The sequence below is a fragment of the Chrysemys picta genome, chromosome 2 (assembly GCF_011386835.1).
Source record: "Chrysemys picta bellii isolate R12L10 chromosome 2, ASM1138683v2, whole genome shotgun sequence".
In the NCBI taxonomy this organism is placed as follows: domain Eukaryota; kingdom Metazoa; phylum Chordata; order Testudines; family Emydidae; genus Chrysemys; species Chrysemys picta.
This window is the reverse complement of record NC_088792.1, coordinates 223,942,426-223,962,790: the sequence shown is the minus strand read 5'-3', so window position 1 is coordinate 223,962,790 and position 20,365 is coordinate 223,942,426. Positions and strand designations below refer to the sequence as shown.

Below are 20,365 nucleotides of genomic sequence, written 5' to 3'. Positions count from 1 at the left end.
GTTATGACACCTCCGGATGTCGATTCTGAAGATCTTTTGGTCAGGGCTGCACTGGGTCTCTGCGGGGGTTCTCCATCTACCCCTGGAGGAGGAAGGGCAGGGCCTGAAGTGTCTGCACGCTCAGGTCCACATCTTCTGCCTCCAGGCCCTGTAGAGACTCCTTTATGGTGCAGGTAGTCCGGCGTGGAGCATATTGGCGCACGCCTTCCTTCACCACTTCCGAGGGCTCCGATGTGACTGGCAGCTCCTTTGTCTCCATCCGAGAGGTCTTCCGCAAGACCTCTCCAGGCTGCCGGTCTTCTACTAGGACCTCCTCCAGACCTGGAAACTGTTCTCTGTGACCAGGTCCATGGCGGCCACCGTGGGGGCAGATCTCCTTGCGGAGCCCCTGCTACACAACCCCCAGTTCTGTGTGTAGGTGGCGGAGTCCCCCATGGTGCGCCAGAGGTCGGTCCTGGCAGAAGTCACCAAAGTCGGAGACCTCCTGGACTACGACCGGGGAGATTGGCTGGATCCCCTGACGCTCGCTCAGCGCATGGGGCTCTCCAGACCTCGTACTCCCCGGTGCGTACTTCAGGAGGTGAGGGCCGCTTTGCTGCCCGCTGCTCGTGACTATCTCGACCGGGTCCTGCGAGAGGCACGCCCCACCCACCCTCTGCTCCAAGCCCTCCACAATTTTTCATCGGGCCTCTGCCCCGTGGACCCAACCGGCCCCCTCCCCGTCCCTTCGCCATGAGCCGGCTGCACGATCTGCAGCCAGTTCTGTTCTGGACCGCACCAACGAAACATCTATACACGCTCGTGCTCCATGTTCATGTCCCCACCCTCACGTCCCGCCCCAATACGCAGTGGCAGGACCTTCTGCCACCTCTGGAGGGTGAGGAGCCCCGGTGGGCCAGCCTTTATTCTGCTCTGATCCCGAAGCCCACCGGGGACATCAGTTGGCGGCTCCCTCACGGAGCCGTGAGCACGGGCGTGTACTTGGCGCGGTTTACTCCTATCCCAGACACCTGCCCCTTCTGCGGCGTGAGGGAGACCCTGGCGCATGTTTACCTGGAGTGCGCCAGGCTGCAGCCCCTATTCCGGCTCCTCGAGAATATTTTATTAAGATTTTGGTTGCACTTTTCTCCTCACCTTTTTATTCATGCACTCCCTATCTGTCTCCCCACAAAGTCACGGGACCTCCTGGTCAACCTCGTCCTGGCCCTAGCAAAACTGGCCATCTATAAAACCAGAGTGAGGAGGTTGGCCGATGGAGTCTCCTGTGACTGTGGGGCCTATTTCCAGTCCTCCGTTCGTTCACGTATCCGGGCAGAGTTCCTCTGGGCGGCGTCCACTGACTCCCTTGACGCCTTTGAGGAGCAGTGGGCGCTATCCGGGGTTCTCTGCTCAGTGTCCCCGTCTGGTTCCCTTCTTTTGACCCTTTGACCTCACTCCTGTCCCTGTTCTTTTATTAGTTGTCCCCCATAATTTTTTGGTCTCCAGGTCCTGTGGACCCCCCCCTTAGGCTGGGGGGGATCCTTTAGCAGCCCGCCCACATCCTGGATCCCAATAGGACCAGACTCCTGTACCCCACTGGTCTGGGTCTGTCACAGTCTATTAATTTCTTATAAAGTAAAACTTCCTTACAGTAGCTCAGTCATCTCTTACATAGTTAATCGTTGCCTACTAACAGGGAGCTGGAGCTTTCTGTCGTTAACTTATGACCTCACTGTCTTAAATTCTCATAATTGTTTTAATTAGAACTGGTTGAAAATTTTGTGATGGAATAGTTTTCTGTTGGAAAATGCTGATTCAATGAAATCCACATCTTTTGCTGGAAGAACTGATTAGTGTTGCAATGTTTGATGAAACACGATTGAAGTGCTGCATTTCAATGTTATCATTTTGACTTTTATATTATAATATACATAAAATGTTTTGATAAATTTCTTTCAAAAGTGGCAAATTTTGAATTTTTTTACTTTTTTCATTCAGATTCAGGACAAAGGAAAAATTTAAAACATTGTCATTTCCCGGAGAATCATAATTTAGTTTCCACCAGCTCTAGTTTTATTCCAATAAACCTACTCTCTGCTACTGTCCCTCAGTAACTTACATCAGAGACTTCTTGTACCACTATTTGGAAACATGTACTTGTTGGTTATGTGTGGAGAGCTGGTTGGGTACAGGTGCTGGTTTGACTTGTTACCAGCTAGTAAATTGCACTGAAAGAATATTAAAAGCTTTCTCAATTTCTTTTACATGAAAGCAATCAGTTTAATTATCACAGGGATATTATCTGCTTGCAAAAGGGGAAAAGTTGAGTCACATAATTATGTCTCAGAGGGGAGCTACTACTTGAGGCATTTGTCATCGAGAAGGTTTGGGAAACCTATCTTGTACTGTATTTTGTGGAGAAAGTGTGATGCAAAGAAGGTCAGTTTTTTTAGGCATCTTTAATACAATGACTCCATTCTGGGTTACCTGAAGCACTCTGGAAATGCTCACTTGAGAATCCCAACAGAAGGAGATTAATTTGGTGGTGTATGAGGCCCCACTCCATCCTCTCATTTCCCAGCCTTTATGGGTGTGCAGAAGGTATGACTGAGAGAAGGGTGTGGCCAGAGAGATGCTGTGCAGTGGTTATTTCACTACCAAAAAATCCTCTGAAGCAGTTGTGTCCAGGGTCTAAATCAGAGTAGCTGGGAACCAGATCTTTCCTTAGTTGACCCTAGAATCTGTGTGTAATGGGGTAGTCTGCCCTTAAGGATTGTAGGGCTTAGTGGTCAGCCCACTCTGCCATGTGGCATGACCTTTTAAGGATTTGAAAGGCCCAAAAGATATATATTTATATAAATACCTATGGGGGATATGGACAGAGAGGAAGCAGTCCTGTGAATGAATGGTGCTTGGAAGGATATCCTGTCACTGCATCTTAAAGGACTTGGGACCAGACACCTTGCAGAGAGGGTGGGGCAAGGCCCCTCCATCCCTCAGCCACTTGGCGATGAACTGGGTGAAGGTGACCTGCACAAAGGCTGCCTCCTCTCTCCATAGTAGAGCAGACATCAGGAGTTATTAGCAGGAAAAGGCTGACTTGCTGAACACCCTGAATTGATGGCTAGTTAAGGAAAAGAGACCAGCGGAGGGAGGAGCTACAGCTGGCTAAGCCCCTACTCCGCTCCAGAGAGATCTGGGTTGAACCCTCTTTAAGGAGAGAGTGAAGGACTAACTAATGCAGCCCATTTCCAAAGATGAGCTGGGGACTTCTACTTTAGGAAGGACTGAAAAGGCACAAAAAGGAGTAATGCAGAGAAAGAACAGGGAAGTGTTCCAGAAAGAGAAATTGTTTCCAGGTGCAGAAAAGAAGTCTCCTGAAGGAAGGAGCCAAAGATTGCTAGTTGGATTGAACCAGAGACAATGAATGTCTCTGGGTGTATCTAAGTTTCTACTTATGCTTATGGCTCTTGTTAATAAATAAGATCTTGGAAGGTGGGGAGCAGGGGATACGCTGATTAAAAGGGTCTGTCTGGATTTGTTTATAATCTGGGTCAAGGGAATTGAGGCCAGGCTCACCTGCGGTGCCACGTCTGACCAAAAGCGGGTGCACCAGGGTGACTTCCAGCCATCACAATATGGTTCTAGGGCTGGGGTGCAAGATTTCTTCCCATCAAGGAGGGATATCTCAGCAGCAAGACACAAACACCTTCCCAGGTAGTAAATCATTTACCCTCCTAAGTCTGCGTTTGGAGGGCTAGCTCCTGCTTTTTGCAGGCAAAACAGGCAATGGGAATGAGACCGTCACTGCAAACACTGAAAAGGAAAAAGGCATAGGCTCATCCAACTGTGTGCACTGACTGCAGGCAAACAGGGCATGTAAAATGGATTGGTCTCTATAGAAACAATGCCTCTGTGGCATACCCATTTGACCAGAGTACTGAGAGAACTGGGAAGTTCCAAGTATTAGAGAGGCGGTGCCCCAAAGTAGTAGGACCCAGACTACTAGAGTCTAAACAGAAGTGTGAGGATGCAGTTTGGGGTAAGAAAGTGTGAGGCCCCAGTGGCCACATGTTTTGGGAGAGGTAGGCCTGAGGTTTGGAACTCCCCGTTGCTCAAGGAAGTACCTTGAGTCCATCCTTAGCCCAAATAGGTAAAAACAGCGGGACTTGAGCTACCTTATTATAGGAGCCAGATGAGACTCGGGAACTGGGAGGGGCTCCATGCAAGACTGGGATGGCCAACTGTTATAAAGGAAAGCAGGATTATAGGGCTGAGGGCACCTCAAAGGTGAATGACTCCAAAGTTCTAAAGAGCCAATGAATTGCTGGTAGCAAGATTATGAAATTGTTCGACAACACTAAACTGCAGGTCCAGAAGAAGCATTTCTACCTAGATTTGGATGGTTGGATTAAAAAGGTGCAGGAAGTTCAAATACAAGAATTAAAGGAGAAACACCTGGGCACTCCTGAAGAGGCTGATTGAACAGCATGAACAAACGAAGCAGATAGAAGCAGATGGGCAAGACAGACATGAGAGAACAACTATTCTATGCTGGCCAGTTAAGTGAAGATGATTCTACATGGCAAAGGAAACATTTTGCACATATGGTGACAAGTAACAGAATTGCTACTCAGTTCCAACAGGAGCTCAGAAAGGCCAAACCAGGCATATCTTTCACCCACAGATATTGTGGGGACCCAGCTACAGAGGGTTCATGAATTGTTACAAGAAGAGATGCACCAGAAACTAACTCTCAGGACCCAGGTGGAGTGGGTAGTGGCTAAGAAGAACGGCTTCAAAGAGCAGCTATGTGAAGGAGCTAAGCTGAACAGAGACTTTGAGAAGGAGATCATCCATCAACAGACAGAAGGAGGTGGAATATCTGTTAGTTTTGGAGAAGAGCTGTTCTTAAGTGGGAACATGCTGTAGCTGAAGCTTAGGAACTAGAGATGCTCAATCTTATCCTGGAGTAGCAGGTCACCAAACTGGAGACTAAGACTGGTGAGTTTTGGAGGTTGTCCAACAAAGCAGTAATACTACACCCCTTGGCAGAAAAAACTGGGTTCAGGGGAAAGTAAGTCTGGAACCTTACAAGAATGCGGGGACCAGAGCACTAGAACATTTGTGAAGACGTGATAAGGTGCTGAGCACAAAGGTGATGTTCCGAGAGGTTAGTGTTAATACAGAAGAGGTGATTAACATTTCACATCTCGAGGAAGACTATTCTGATGGGAGAGGTGATGGTTCAGCAAAAGATTGCATATTCCCAAGGTACAAACACCAATATGGTATTCGAGGTAGAAGCTGCAGTATTGGCAGTAGTTACGAACCCCTTGGGAATAGAGCTTATTTGTAACTCTGAAATGTTTGTAACTCTGAACAAAACGTTATGGTTGTTCTTTCAAAAGTTTACAACTGAACATTGACTTAATACAGCTTTAAAACTTTACTATGCAGAAAAAAAATGCTGCTTTTGACCATCTTAATTTAAACGAAACAAGCACAGAAACACTTTCCTTATCTTAAATCTTTTTTTTAAACTTTACCTTTATTAGTAGTTTACATTTAACGTAATACTGTACTATATTTGCCTTTTTTAGTCTCTGCTACTGGCTGATTATGTACTTCTGATTCCAAATGAGGAGTGTGGTTGACCAGTCAGTTCGTAATTCTGGTGTTCGTAACTCTGAGGTTCTACTGTACTCCAAATACAGCATGTACAGAAAGGTGGAACTGACCAACCGATCTGCAGCTCACTCTGACCCACATGGGTTACAAAGCTTTTATAGACCACTTTTTAAAATCTCATTTTATACTTTGTGGTTAGTTACACACCTAACACCATTGAATCACTATCAAATGCCACCCTTGCAGGCCAGAGAGCATTGGTTCCAAGTTTCCACCGTTATACCCAAAAGGTTTGTAAATATGTATGTTTTGGCCTGATTAAAAAGATTCTATGTTTATTTAGATAGATAACATAGTATCTTTGTAAAGGACAAAATGAAATGATAGGTTAAAAAGTGTTATGCAGCTAATTGTGTGTGTGTGTGTGTGTGTGTGTGTGTGTTAAAAAGTGTTACGCAGCTAATTATAGGGTATGTGTGTGTATGTATATCTTTTTTGAGATGAGGAGACCACATCTGTACGCAGTATTCGAGATGAGGGCGTACCATCGATTTATATAAGGGCAATAATATATTCTCAGTCTTATTCTCTATCCCCTTTTTAATGATTCCTAACATCCTGTTTGCTTTTTTGACCGCCTCTGCACACTGCGTGGACATTTCAGAGAACTATCCACGATGACTCCAAGATCTTTTTCCTGACTTGTTGTAGCTAAATTAGCCCCGATCATATTGTATGTATAGTTGGGGTTATTTTTTCCAATGTGCATTACTTCACATTTATCCACATTAAATTTCATTTGCCATTTTGTTGCCCAATCACTTAGTTTTGTGAGATCTTTTTGAAGTTACATGCCACTCCTTTCGTTTAATCTGTTCCCCTATTAGTTCAGTTTTGACACTCATTCTGTGTCTAAATGCTGAAAGGGCAGAACAGTGCTATTTACATGATGTTTGTTTAAAACAAGCCAACAATTGTGCATTGTATGATCTGTTTTATCCATGATCTCTGAGTGCAATAAATACTGAACCTATAATTTCACCACTTAACCTCCCCCCTAAAGTGCTTGAGGCAAAATAGAACATCATAAACACACTTCAGAATACACTTCCAATAATTAAATTACAAGACTACCTTATAAGCATTCTAACAAAACAGATGTCTTTTCACTTATTGGACTTTTTGCTATCGGTTGTTTTAATTAGCTCATAAAGTGGGGTGTGAAATTCTTACTCCTTGTTGTAAGAGCTTCCTTATTTGGAAACTGGTACTATTGTGTAACAGCCCACTTAGTTGGTCATACAGGTCTCACAGTATTTTATGTTTTTCTTAAAGCCCCAGTTCCTGGAATCCTGAGACTCTGTTTTCATTTTTACAAATAATTCTCTAACACTTAAGGTTGCAGAGAAAACCTTAACAAGGTGTTGTGGAAAATCGACCACACGATTGATTTTGGATCAGATCAGCCTGAGGCTCCTTTATTGATTACAAGTGCGCAGGGGGTAACAGCTCTCACTAGCTGCCCCCCGATTCAAGGAACACACAAGCTTTTTAAAGCTTAAAACCACAAATTACACATACTTCTGTATTAATTACCTTATTTGGAATACATTGCAAAATCAATACAGGACAAAACAAAAGCAAAAAGAAACAATCATCTCCCTCATTTGGCTTTTCCTGTTATTGTTATTCCCAGTCTAGTTCTTCTGCGGTTTGACTTTTCTAATGCTTCCATTGCGGTTATATTTAACAAGCTTGGCTGTTGCAAATTGTGTTTGGGGACTTTCCACTTCGCCTCCTCATGCCCCCTATACATAGAAAGCCATTATTCTGGTTTGGGGACTTTCCATTCCACTTTGCCTCCCCATGCCCCTTATCCACAGACGCAAGCTCAGCTAATACTTCAGGCCTACTAACTTGACCAAAGATCTAAAGGCCCTCTGTACATTTTCCTCTACAACGGTGGAGGTGGACATACCCTGAAATCTCAAACACAAAAAGCAAATAAAATGTTCCCAAAACATTTAGTTTTTAAACTATCATTATTTTTAAGTCAGTCACATGATTCGTAACACCTTAGTCATGATTTTTGAACACAGGGTGATAATAATATTACAGATTGCTGAGAGAACAGTAGCTTGATATCCCCTTTGTTTATTTGGGCCCCAGTGAATATGGAGCCATGTTCCAGAATAGGGCCGGAGTCACCAGAATGTCCCTTAAAAAGAGCCAGGTGTGACACAGCTATGTAGACTCCTGTGCTGCGGGGGAAAGCCATTTCCGCAGATCATGCACGGGGTAGCACAGTGGATGTCAGGGGCTGTGGCACATTTCCTGGTTCATGCATAGGGGGGGTTGCAGAGGTTTCAAGGGAGTTCAGGCCCCTTCCCCAGTTCATGGAGGGAAGCAATGAGTGTAAGGGGGCGGAGGCCCTTTCCCAGTTCTTGCGAGGGACAGAGGTCAGGGGGTTCCATGGGGGTCAGGCCTCTTTCTCGGCTCATGCTGTGGGGAGGGGGCGGAGGGACGCATTTGCTCGCTCCCAAGGCTTAGGAGGGCAGGGCCCAAGATGGGGCGGCTCCCACTCGTGCCTCTGGGCGATTTTCACAAGCACCCGAAACTAGCACCAGCCCTTCTGCCGGGTGCCGCCCTCCCGCCCTGCTAACCCTGGTCGGGACCCAGCGGCGGAGACAAAGCAGAGCGCGGAGCTCAGAGCCGGAGCCCGGTGAGCTGCAGGAATCCTTGAGCGCGGGGGATTCTCGGTCCCGGGGGGCAGTGGGGAGACGCGGGCCCCACGCGGCGGCTGCTCCACTGACGCGAGAGCGACAGGGCACAAGGTGGGGAGCGAGCGCGCCCGACGCAGCGTGACAGCGGCCCGCGGAGCAGCCGCAGGGTTCCCGTTCCCCGGGCTGCGGCGCAGCCTCTGCCCTGCGCGGGCGCCTCCCTCCGCCTTGTGCCCGGCGCCTTGGTGCGGCTCGCGCGAGTACAGTAGTTACTTTAGTTTAGTTTGTGCATTTGACAGAAGTGGAGGGGGCTCTGCCGGGGCAACAACCAAAAGTGACGCTGAGGAGCGGGGGAAAGCTTGTGTTGGAAGAGAGCTTGGGAAGATCGGGAGTTTGGGACGATCGGGACTGTTTAGAGATGGAGATGAAAGAGGCGATAATTTGCTTCTCTCAACCCTATCCTCTCTCATAAGGCAACAATGGGACTTTCAAGGAAATTAACAGGCTCACGTTTAAAACGGACAAAATGATCTTTTACCGAATGCATAAGTAGCACGTGGAAACTCTTTGCCACAATATATCAGTTAGGCCAAGAGTTTAGCAGGATTAAAAACAAAGTTTGACATTTATATGGATTCAGAGAACATCCGCAGTAAATGTAGGTAATATGTAAGAAAAATGGAAGTAATCAACTCTTATTCTTCAGGGATTAACTAATTTCTAATTGATGGGCATTAGATTAGCAGAGTGATGGGTGTTCTGTATAGTATATAGAGAACAGAATAGGAGCAGGTATTCCATAAATGCCCACTTCGGGGTTTCTTGCATCTTCCTTGAAGCATCTTGTAGTTGGCCAGTATTGGAAACAAAACACTGGACTAGATGCAACACGGGTCAATCTGGCAGTTCCTGTGATTGCACTCTGTGTATAGACAGTTTCATCAGCTCCCTTATACAGCTAGTCAGGTTTCCTTGTTGGGTTTTTCACAGAGCAAGATGGGAGAACGAAAAATATAATAGAGTAGTAAACTGTGATTGTAAACTCACAAAACCTGGTAGAGGGGCACAGGGGCACATCTGAGATGAAACTATTTCAAACTCTTTTAAAAATTGATTTAATGTTGACAGTGTCAATTTAGGGATATTTGTCAGATATAATGGCAGGTTCCCAATTTAAGAGTTGTGGGAGTTGCAGTTTCATATCAGTTGGTGGTGGTTTATTTGGCTTATTTATCTTTCAGTCATTAGCCTCAGCATTTGTAGAAGCTTCTGAGCATTGAATCTTAGCTTTCCTGTAGTCTTAATTTTGGAAATATTTCCTCTGATGAGATTATTAAAGATAGCTGGCCCAAAATACCAAACATCTTAATAATTGTGTATTTACTTTATTATTTTAATGCTTTTAATATTATAGCACACAGAGACTGAGGTCAATGGAACTACTCAGTACAAAAAATTAAACACATTCTTAAGACTTGATCTTGAAAAGACTTGTGTAACACAATCCTTTCAATTCTGGAATCTCTTCTTTTTCCCTCTTCTTCTCCCTTAGGTTTTGCACTGCATTAGATTGTAAACATTTTTTAAAAAAGAGAGAGAAATGTTTAATATATGTTAAAAGAACATTATTAAAGATGATAAGTCAAGCAATCAAAAGTTAGGAAATGCTAAAATTAAGGTTCTGTGTGCAAACTTAGTTTGGTCCCCTTGTGTGTATGCATTATGATAAAGTCTTTAATTACATGATCACATACTGTTTTTTCTCAGGACCCCTACCTCGTTCAGTGCAGAGGATGGGCACTTAATGGGCAGCTGTTCATTATTTTATTTTATCCTCATTGTTCAGTGTGTGCCCCATGCCTTATTTACTGCACACTATTCAAACACTACTCAGAAGACAGAATGATTAATTTCCAAATGGGTTTATCTGTGGTGTTCAACCCTACAGTATATGAGTGCTTCACAAATGTTAATTTTCACAACATCCCTGTGAGATGAGTATTATCCCCATTCTAAAGATGGGGACCTGAGTCCCAGAGAGATTAAAGTAAAAAATTCCACTAATTTTGGGTTGTCAATTTGAGACATCCTGATTCATCCTCCGAACAGACATCACCTTGATTCATCTCATGCACTGAATGAGGCAGGGGACTTGTGAAAAAAAATGGTATGTGATCATGTAACTAAAAACTGCATCATAATGCATATACACAAGAGGGCCGACTTACAGTTGCACAGGCACCTTAATTCCGGCATTTCCTTACTTTTGAGTGCTTGAATTTGTAACCTTGCTCTGGTCAAGTGAAAAATTCTCTAAGTTATATATGTTCTTTTAAGATTTTGTGTATGTGTGTGCGCGCAGGTGTGCGTACGTGGTTTCCTAGGTATTAAAAAACGAAAACTGAAAAAACAGAAATTGCATCGGAAAAAACAGAAATTGCATCGGAAAAAACAGAAATTGCATCATGTGGCATCGTCATGAGTCATCAGCAGGGTTGGAACCTACAGGTTACATCCACCCTTGGAGCTAAGGATCTGATTCCCAGCTTGTGCAGATATACTACCACTAGTTTTCCTTGAGCTGGTGCACTAAAAATAGAGTATAATCATTAGGGTTGCCAGGTGTCCAGTTTTTGACTAGAAAGTCTGTTGAAAAGGGGACTTGACAGTGTCTGGTCAGTACTACTGACAGACACTAAAAGTCCGATTACTTGAGTAACGGTCCACAATTGGCTTCCGTTCTGCCGCCAGGAGGGTGGGAAGAGCAGCTGCTGCTGGAGCTGAAAGAGCATTCAGGAACTGGCCGGCTCTGGTGGAGAGAGATATGGCGGCCGGCACCCTGGGGGAGGGATCCTGAAGGGGGCAGCGTTTGAGGAGTGGGGCCAGTGACTGGGTTTACTACCCGGTCCCCCTTCTCAGCCTCATTTGTGTCCCGCCCCCGAGGTGCTGGACTCTGTCCTGCCCCAGTCACCCCTCCACCCCCGGAATGTGGCTCTCCCTCCTCCGTCCTGCCCCAGTCACCCCCCACCCCCGGAGTGCGGCTCTCCCTCCCCCATCCTGCCACAGTCACCCCCCCCACCCCTAGAGCATGACTATCCCTTATAAGTGCTGCCCCAGTTACTCCCCACCCCGGAGCGCGGCTCTTCCTCCCCTGTCCTGCCCCAGTCTCCCCCCATCCCCTGAGTGCAGCTCTTCCTCCCCCGTCCTGCCCCATTCATCCCCCATCCCTGGAGCGCGGCTCTTCCTCCCCCTCCCCCGGGTGACTGGGGCAGGACGGGGAAGGAAGAGCTGTGCTCTGCAGGTGGGGGGTTACTGGGGCAGGGTGGGGGAGGGAGAGTCGTGCTCTGGGGGTGGGGGGTGACTGGGGCAGGGTGGGGGAGGGAGAGTCGTGCTCTGGGGGTGGGGGGTGACTGGGGCAGGGTGGGGGAGGGAGAGCCGTGCTCTGGGAGTGGGGGGTGACTGGGGCAGGGGGCAGGGTGGGGGAGGGAGAGCCGTGCTCTGGGGCTGGGGGGTGACTGGGGCAGGGTGGGGAAGGGAGAGTCGTGCTCTGGGGGTGGGGGGTGACTGGGGCAGGGTGGGGGAGGGAGAGCCGTGCTCTGGGGCTGGGGGGGGTGACTGGGACAGGATGGGGAAGAGAGAGCCGTGCTCCAGGGGTGGGGAGTGACTGGGGCAAGACTGGGGAGGGAGAGCCGTGCTCCAGGGGTGGAGGGGGTAACTGGGGCAGGATGGGGGAGGAAGAGCCGCGCTCTAGGGGTGGGGGATGAATGGGGCAGGACAGGGGAGGAAGAGCCGCGTTTCAGGGGTGGGGGTGACTGGAACAGCACTGGGGAGGATAGCCAAGCTCCGGGGGTCGGGGGGTGACTGTGGCAGGATGGGGGAGGGAGAGCCGCACTCCAGTGGTGGGGGGTGACTGGGGCAGGGCAGGGCCTTAGGAGGGAAGAGTCAGAGCACGGGTGAGGCCTCAGGGGGAAGAGGTGGAGCAGGGGGTTGGGGAGGTTCCGGCACTCAGTGTTCCTTTTTCACAGATTAGAAAGTTGGCCATCCTAGTAGTCCTGATAGCATGGGCAGAGGCTAGTTGTGGCATAAGCTAGCCACCATGAGTACATACCCACAGGGTCCAGGAGGGTTTGTACTCTGGGCAGCTAGCCTGTGCCGGTGTTTGCTGCTGCCTGCACTATAGTGACTATACTACTATTTTTAGCACGCTAGTTTGACAAGAGCTAGTGTATGTCTACGTAAGTTGGAAATCGCACCCCTAGCTACAAGTATAGACGTACCCTTAGATCCACCATGCAGACCTCTGCCATTTTCAGCTAATGGACTAACTAATAGAGGATGACAACCAGTGTCTGCTATGTGGACCAGCACCAGAGCAGAATGGAACACTTACCAATAGGTTTCACAGATATTTGCTGACAGCAGAGGAATGGTGGGACTCAGAAATCTTGGATTCCACTCTAGTGGGCACAGACTCTTCTGCCCATTCTCTTAGGTGTGATCCTTTCTGCCCTGTCCTCTCCAACCTATCCCTTCCCCGGTTCCATATTTTCTGGCATGGAAAATTTCAGCCCACAAAGTTAAAGTCTGGTAAAATTATAAATAACTGAAACAGACTCTTATAAGGGGAAGTGTCAGGCAACCTGGGTGCTACCAGTCCCACTTTTAATGAACCATAAACCTCTGGGGTTCTAATCTGTCTCCACAATCGTAGGTGTATTCTCGCAGTGCAACTGCAAGCCACCTTGTTATTTGTCCTATTCTTGTTAGTTACCAGTTTATTGAATTTTGCTGACACAGGAGAAGGAGGGCAAAGTAGCTGACAAATTAGCCTCCTTTTAGTTTTATAATTACTATTATACCGATAGATATTACTATTATACAGAGCATGATTCTTAATGTAGTTTTTTTTAAAGTAGAACTTCATATCAAAGTCCTTCACAAAAATTTGCTAATCAGTCCTCACAATACTGGTGAGGTTAAGAAATATTATATAAAACAATTATAGAACAAAAGCACACCACTAAAAGTTGGTATGTTAAGCAAGACTCAAAGATTGCTGTACTGACCATTATTTATTATTTATTTCATTTCATTATCGCAGTGGTCTCCAAACTTCTTTGATCGCGCATCCCTATCAGTAAATAAATGTTGAGGACGCATCCCCTGCCGCGCTGGCTCTACCATTTCTGCCGAAGCAAAAAAAAAAAAAAAAGCCGCTCGGACTCCCGCTCCTCCTGCTGCACACCCCCAAGAATCCTCTTGTGAACCCCCTGAGGTGCACGCACCCCACTTTGGAGACCACTGCATTATAGTAGGACCAAGCACTATAATTAAGGTTTCATAATGGCTTCTGGTGGAAGGGAGAGAAGCAAGTGGGGAGAAGATCATCTAGGAAGGAGCAAGTTCCTTCCTTATTTTGTTACCTTGACCATTCCAAGTTCCTCTATGATTCCTAGTTTTCCTTCTGACTCTACCCACAGTCCTCCTCTTTCACACTCTTTGATTTAATCTTCCACATTGCTGTCTCTTCTGACCCATTAGTTGCTGCCTCCTCATCCTCATTTCCTCATCCTCCCCTCTGCAATTGATCTTCAGCCCTAGAAAGCTCCTTCACTCACCACGATGGCCACTCATTAAATCTTGTTCTGGATAAAAACTCTTTCTTCTCTGATCTATCAGTTTCAGTTCTCCCTCTCTGACCAACACCTAATCTCCATCAGTGTTGCCCCAGACCCCATAGCACAGGTCTTTCACGACACTTCAGTCCATCACTGGCCAGGGGTTCCTCTGCTGCTTTCAGTCCCCTCTTCTGCTGATGCTCTTCTGGCACTACTGCAATGTGTTTAAAAATAGTTGTGTATGCATGCATAACCATATGTCAAAGTCCTACTTCACATGAGAAAAACAGGATACAGTAGATGCTTGTTTGCAGCAACACCTTAAGCGAAACATTTCCTCTGGGAACACGTTCCCTACTATAAATTGTCGACACTCCCCAGAACAGCAACAGCTGCTTAGGAGCAACATAGCAAAAGGGCACTGATACAATGAAATTAACTACACATAATGAAAGCATGTATGTAATTTCTCTGGTGGTAGTAATAGGAATAAATGACACAGTGCGTTCTCTCTTTCTAGGGGCAAAATTAAGAAGCTGCTTTGACTACGAAGAGAGCTTGACTCAGTTTGCCTAATTCTTCTTTAAACAGAAGATGATAAATGAAAGTAAATCCTATACTTCAGGGCAGGAATCTCTGACCAACTCAACCTGGCTGATTTACATATTAAAAGAATGGATTGGCATGATCTACCACTGTCCAAACTATGTGGGCTACTTCTTGTGCGTGTCACTCATAATATTATTTTTTCCTTATTTATTTTGGTTTATCATTTGTGTCTTTTGTAATATTTGCCTTCACATTTACAAGAGAAAGAACGGCCTAGATGATGATTTTTCCAATAAATTGTGGGACAACGGAAGGCTAATGGTGTCACGCATAATTAGTATGTATGGAAAGCTATGGCATGGTAAGAGATTTTTTTTCCCTTTAAACACTAAATATGTATTATTGCAACAGGTGACTACATGACAGGGGTTCCCAAACATCGTTTGCGGTTTGTTCAGGGTAAGCCCCTGGAGGGCTGTGAGACGGTTTGTTTACCTGAGCGTCCGCAGGTATGACCGCTCACAGTTCGCAGCTCCCAGTGGCCGCGGTTTGCCGTTCCCAGACAATGGGAGCTGCGGGACCGCTTCCCGGCCAATGGGAGCTGTGGTACTGCTTCCCGCAAAATATAGAATGCGATCTGGCTCTGACACTAAAAGACAAGAGAAGGTGTTTTTGTTCTTATGTGTAGTTTTTAAAAAATTCCGCAGCTACCTGTTCGGATGGCACACCGGTTGGGAAACACTGCTCTAAGCTATTGGTTCTTATGCAGCCCAAGTTGGTAGTAACGAGCTCTTGACAGCTGATGCTGTTATACTCCTTGGCTGTCTACACTTGACTTTTATCTAAAAATGTCTCACTGTTCTTATCACTGATGTGGCTTCACCTATAGTACCAGTGGTGGGAATTTTTCAAAGAAAAAGTGTACTGTAGAAAAGGAACATAAGTACTGATGTGGTCTTATAAATTTTAGAACTGCCAGACATGTGATAGATTGTGAGTTTTTTCGTTAAATTGGAATAACAAGCATAATGGATGAAGTTAATGTAGTAGACATAGGCGCCGACTCTGTGGGTGCTCCATGGGTGCTGAGGTAAACATTTTGAAATTCTACAGTAGGTGCAATGGAACTAAATTCTGAAGGAAACAACCCCTAAATTCTGTTCCAATGTTAACTTATTCTATTGCTAGGAAATACTCTTCATTTTTCATGTCTCCTGTCCGTTCTCCCTGCCCACACACACACACACACACACACAGTCATTTATAGCTGAAAATACTCCTTGATGTTGAATTGAATAGTGATTATTTGAGGCTGTGATTTTGATTAATCCTGAGAGTGGACCCAACTTCATTTCCAGATTTTGGCTCCTATGATGTTGTCAAGGAGGCCTGAGTCAGAATGTCCATCCCCCACCCCCAGTGTGTATCAATGAAAGTGGAACACGAAGCTGGCTTCACTGGGCCTTGGCTGCAATGCCTTGGCAGCCCAGCTCACACTTCTGGCTCCTTCCACTCAGAATCACAGAATCATACAGATGTAGAGCTGGAAGGGACCTCAAGAAGTCATCTAGTCCAGTCCCTGGCACTGAGGCAGCAGTCCTTGGCTCTCATGGGGAGGGAAGGAGGCAGAGTTCCTGGGGCCCTGTTTGAGATGAACAGAGCAGTTTACACCTCGTCAGGTATTGTTTCAGACTTTCTGTAGACTCAGGGAGACATTACTGTGTTGATTTACTCACTTCACATTTTCAAGGTTTTCTCTGCAACCATATAGGCTATAAACAATTTAAAAAAGAGAGCGCTCGGATTCTGGAACAGAATTGTTGCTGAAGAGTAAATTCTACATCAGATTCTCCGGGCGTGGAATACACTTGACACTGCTTGGGAGTGAAAGTAGGCAATGTATTTGGATGTAAGTTTGCGATACAATGGGGCAGCACAAAAGGCCAGTGCATCACATCTGAAATGGAGTTGTTAATAATACATCTCCTGTATAGTCTCGCAGAAGAGTGAGACTATTTATCCTACTTGTTGCCAAAGTGCACAAGGTTTGGAGTGGGTGAGAGGGGAGAGCTGAAGCTTCCCAGAATTTTCAGACGTACATTAGTTATGAAGGGTAAAACTAAGACACACAGAAGCGAGAGGCATAATTAAATGAAGTGTTTCTTTCCTTTGGCCTTGAATGTCGTCCCATCCATGACTGTCTAAGGCCTTTGTCACTGAATGTACTTCAGCTTCTCAATGGTGGGGTCGGTTTGGGGAACCTATGCAGTGGATAAGAAGTGGAACTGCCATAATCTAATCACTTATCTAATCCAGTAGCCCATCTCTAATAGTGGCAACTACCAAATGTTCCAGAGGAAGGTACTATAATGGTTAATTATGAAATAACCTGCCCAGAGGGAAAATTTCTTCCTAAGATCATCAGTTAATGGTTGCCTTATTCCCTTAAGTATATGTGGGTCTATATCCCTTACTGGGGAATAATAAACTATCTTGTATAATATAACTGTAAGCTGTTCTCTTTATGCAAATGCATGTCCAATATTTTTTATTCCTGTTAAGTTCTTGATCAAAATTCTCTTCCAATGAATTCCATAGGCTAATTATGCACTGTCTTTAAAAAATGTCTATTTTCAGTTTCACTGTCTGTCTCTCTGAAAAGGTAAATAGAAGATTTACCTTCCCTATACAATTAATTATTTTGTATATCTGTGTTGTGTCCCCTATTATACAATTCAGTCTCTTCTTTATGGAGGAGGGGTTAAGAAGTAGTTGTTCTATGTCTTCAGATACTGCCATCTATTTCTGGACCTTTTCTCTTTCTGGTATATCCTTTTTTGTTAGGATGACCAAACTTGAACATAGTATTTTAGGTGAATGTACCATTGATCTACAATGGAATTATAATATTCTCAGTATAATTTTCTATTTATTCTTTATACAGCCTAATATTTTCTTTTTTCACTATTGAGCTTTGAACGGAGGTTTTCATTGAACTGTCCATATGATACTCAGTTCTCTTATCTGAGCGGTCACAGTTTACTTAGAACCTGGCAATATGTATGAGTAGTTGAAATAACATGCAACATTTGAAAGACGCGGGGGCCAATTCAGTAGCGACTTGCTTCTGCACAGCAGTAACTGGGGACTGCACAGCAGTAACTGGGGAAGTAGGGCTGAATATCAGCTGCAATGAAGATCTACAGATCATTGCACCCCACACAGAGTAGGCATAGTTGGAGAAAGATAACTCCAACCTTGAGGCTTGAGCAATAGCTAAAGAGAAGCTTTGCTGCCTCAGGAAGATCTGACGGAGGTAAAAGGATGATTCCTTCCCCTGACTTCTCAAATCCATGAGGACCTTCCTTGTAAATTTACCATGTTATTTATATATATTTGTGGCTAGGGCCAGGATTTGGACTTTTCACAGTTAGTGTCTATTACCTCACGTTGTCTGTCTGCACATTTGGGAAGATAACACTTGTCATGTTATTTGCAACAATAAGTGCCAGAATATTTTCTTTTGTAAATGAAAACTAAGGGCTGGTCTACACACAAAGTTGCACTAAAATATCAAACTTGGCTTTTATTATTTTTGTTGCAAGTCTGTGTGTGGACGCTCTTATTCTGGAACAAGGGTATCCACATACAAACTTGCACTAAAACAACAAAAGGTGTGAAATGAAGCAGATTTAATTATTTTGATTTAAATTTGTGTATAGACCAGCACTTAGATTATTCATAAACAGACTGGAAAGCCCCTGAGTCACTTATTCCTTATTTCTACTTTGAATTTATAAGTTAGAAGCTGCCATTTTTATATAGTCTTTTGGGGCTAGAACGGCACTTGAGGATGAACTGAGATGCTTTTATTTATCAAATCCAAGGGAATAGTTGAGATTCTAAACCAATAACTAAATATATATAAATACAATGTAAAATAACATAGCTGAAAAATCACTTCTTATTCCATATACCCATCTGGAACTCAGCTCAATGTTGTGTATTTCTTCTGCAGTGTTTGTAATACTGCAAACACTTAAAGCAGAAAAGGGAACTGAAATATTTAAAGAACTCTTTAGTTGCTATCTGCTTTTTCAGGAGAAATGCAGGACTTTGAACCTACTCTTTGTATGTTAAAACAAGCAAAACTTCCAGCGTAGAGTGTGTTCCTTTATTAGGCAACCTCCTGTCTCAAGAAAACAGCCCTAGAATATCCCCACCCTTGGAGTATTTCTTTTATTAAAAGGCCATGTTTTGTTAAACCAACCAGCTTTTGTCAGATACTTCACTGATCACTATATTTTAGTGCTGTCAATTAATTGCAGTTAACTCAAGCGATTAACTCAAAACAAATTAACTTGATTAAAAAAAGTAATCGTAATTAATCACAGTTTTAATTGCACTGTTATACAATAGAATACCAATTTAAATTTATTATAAATATTTTTGGATGTTTTCTACATTTTCATATATATTGATTTCCATTACAACACAGAAGACAAAATGTACAGTGCTCACTTTGTATTATTATTTTTATCTTTTTAGTGTAAATATTTGCAAAAAAATAGTATTTTTCAGTTCACCTTATACAAGTCCTGTAGTGCAATCTCTTTATTGTGAACATGCAACTTACAAATGTAGATTTTTTTTTGTTACATAACTGCACTCAAAAACAAAACAATGTAAAACTTTGGAGCCTACAAGTCCACTCAATCTTACTTCTTGTGCAGCCAATCGATAAGACAAAAATGTTTGTTTACATTTACGGGTGATAATGCTGCTCGCTTCTTATTTACAATGTCACCTGATGGTGTTCACATGGCACTGTTGTAGCCGGCATTGCAAGGTATTTACGTGCCAGATACGCTGAACATTCAAACGCCCCTTCATGCTTTGGCCTCCATTCCAGAGGACGTGCTTCCATGCTGATAACGGGTTCTGCTCAATAACGATCCAAAGCAGTGCGGACTGACGCACATTCATTTTCGTTATCTGAGTCAGATACCAGCAACAGTAGGTTGATTTTCTTTTTTGGTGATTCAGTTTCTGAATTGGAGTGTTGTTCTTTTAAGACTTCTGACAGCATGTTCCACAAGTAGAACTTGTAGGCTCTAAAGTTTTACACTATTTTATTTTTGAGTGCAGTTATGTTAGGTTGCCTTTTCACGATAAAGAGATTGCATTACAGAACTTGTGTTAGGTGAATTGAAAAAATACTATTTCTTTTGTTTTTTTACAGTGCAAATATTTATCATAAAAATAAATAGAAAGTGAGCACTGTACACTTTGTATTCTGTGTTATAACTGAAATCAATATATTTGAAACGTAGAAAACATTCACAAATATTTAACTAAATGGTATTCTGTTATTGTTTAATAGTGTGATTAAAACTGATTCATCGTGATTTTTTTAAATCTTGCGATGAATCACGATTGATTTTTTTAATTGTTTGACAGCCCTACCATATTTTAAAAAATGTAATTTTTGTAAATTTAGAGTGGTATGTCTATTCTGTTAGTAATTAAAGTCCTTAAATATTATTTTGTATTCATAAAATCATAGAATCATAGAAGATTAGGACTGGAAGAGACCTCACGAGGTCATCTAGTCCAACCTCCTGCTCAAAGCAGGACCAACACCAACTAAATCATCCTGGTCAGGGCTTTCTCAAGCTGGGCCTTAAAAACCTCTAAGTGCTTCACCACCCTTCTAGTGAAATAGTGTTTCCTAATATCCAACCTAGACCTCCCCCACTGCAATTTGAGACCATTGTTCCTTGTTCTGTCATCTGCCACCACTGAGAACAGCTGAGCTCCATCCTCTTTGGAACCCCCCTTCAGGTAGTTGAAGGCTGCTATCAAATT

At 44.2% G+C, this 20,365-nt stretch overlaps 1 protein-coding gene across 2 annotated transcripts in view; it reads left to right on the top strand.

The window, feature by feature from the left end:
* LOC101935745 (DGAT1/2-independent enzyme synthesizing storage lipids-like) overlaps positions 1–20,365 on the top strand; it is a 112,151-nt gene that overhangs the window by 64,218 nt on the left and 27,568 nt on the right. Inside the window, exons 1-2 of one of the 2 annotated variants that reach the window (XM_005301219.4) lie at positions 8,195–8,332; positions 14,469–14,858. In XM_005301219.4, coding sequence (XP_005301276.3) covers positions 14,543–14,858 — 316 coding nt within the window. In that variant the 5' untranslated portion in view covers positions 8,195–8,332; positions 14,469–14,542. Of the gene's footprint in view, positions 1–8,194; positions 8,333–14,468; positions 14,859–20,365 lie in introns of those variants that run through there. The other variant, XM_024107439.3, reaches the window with a different exon arrangement.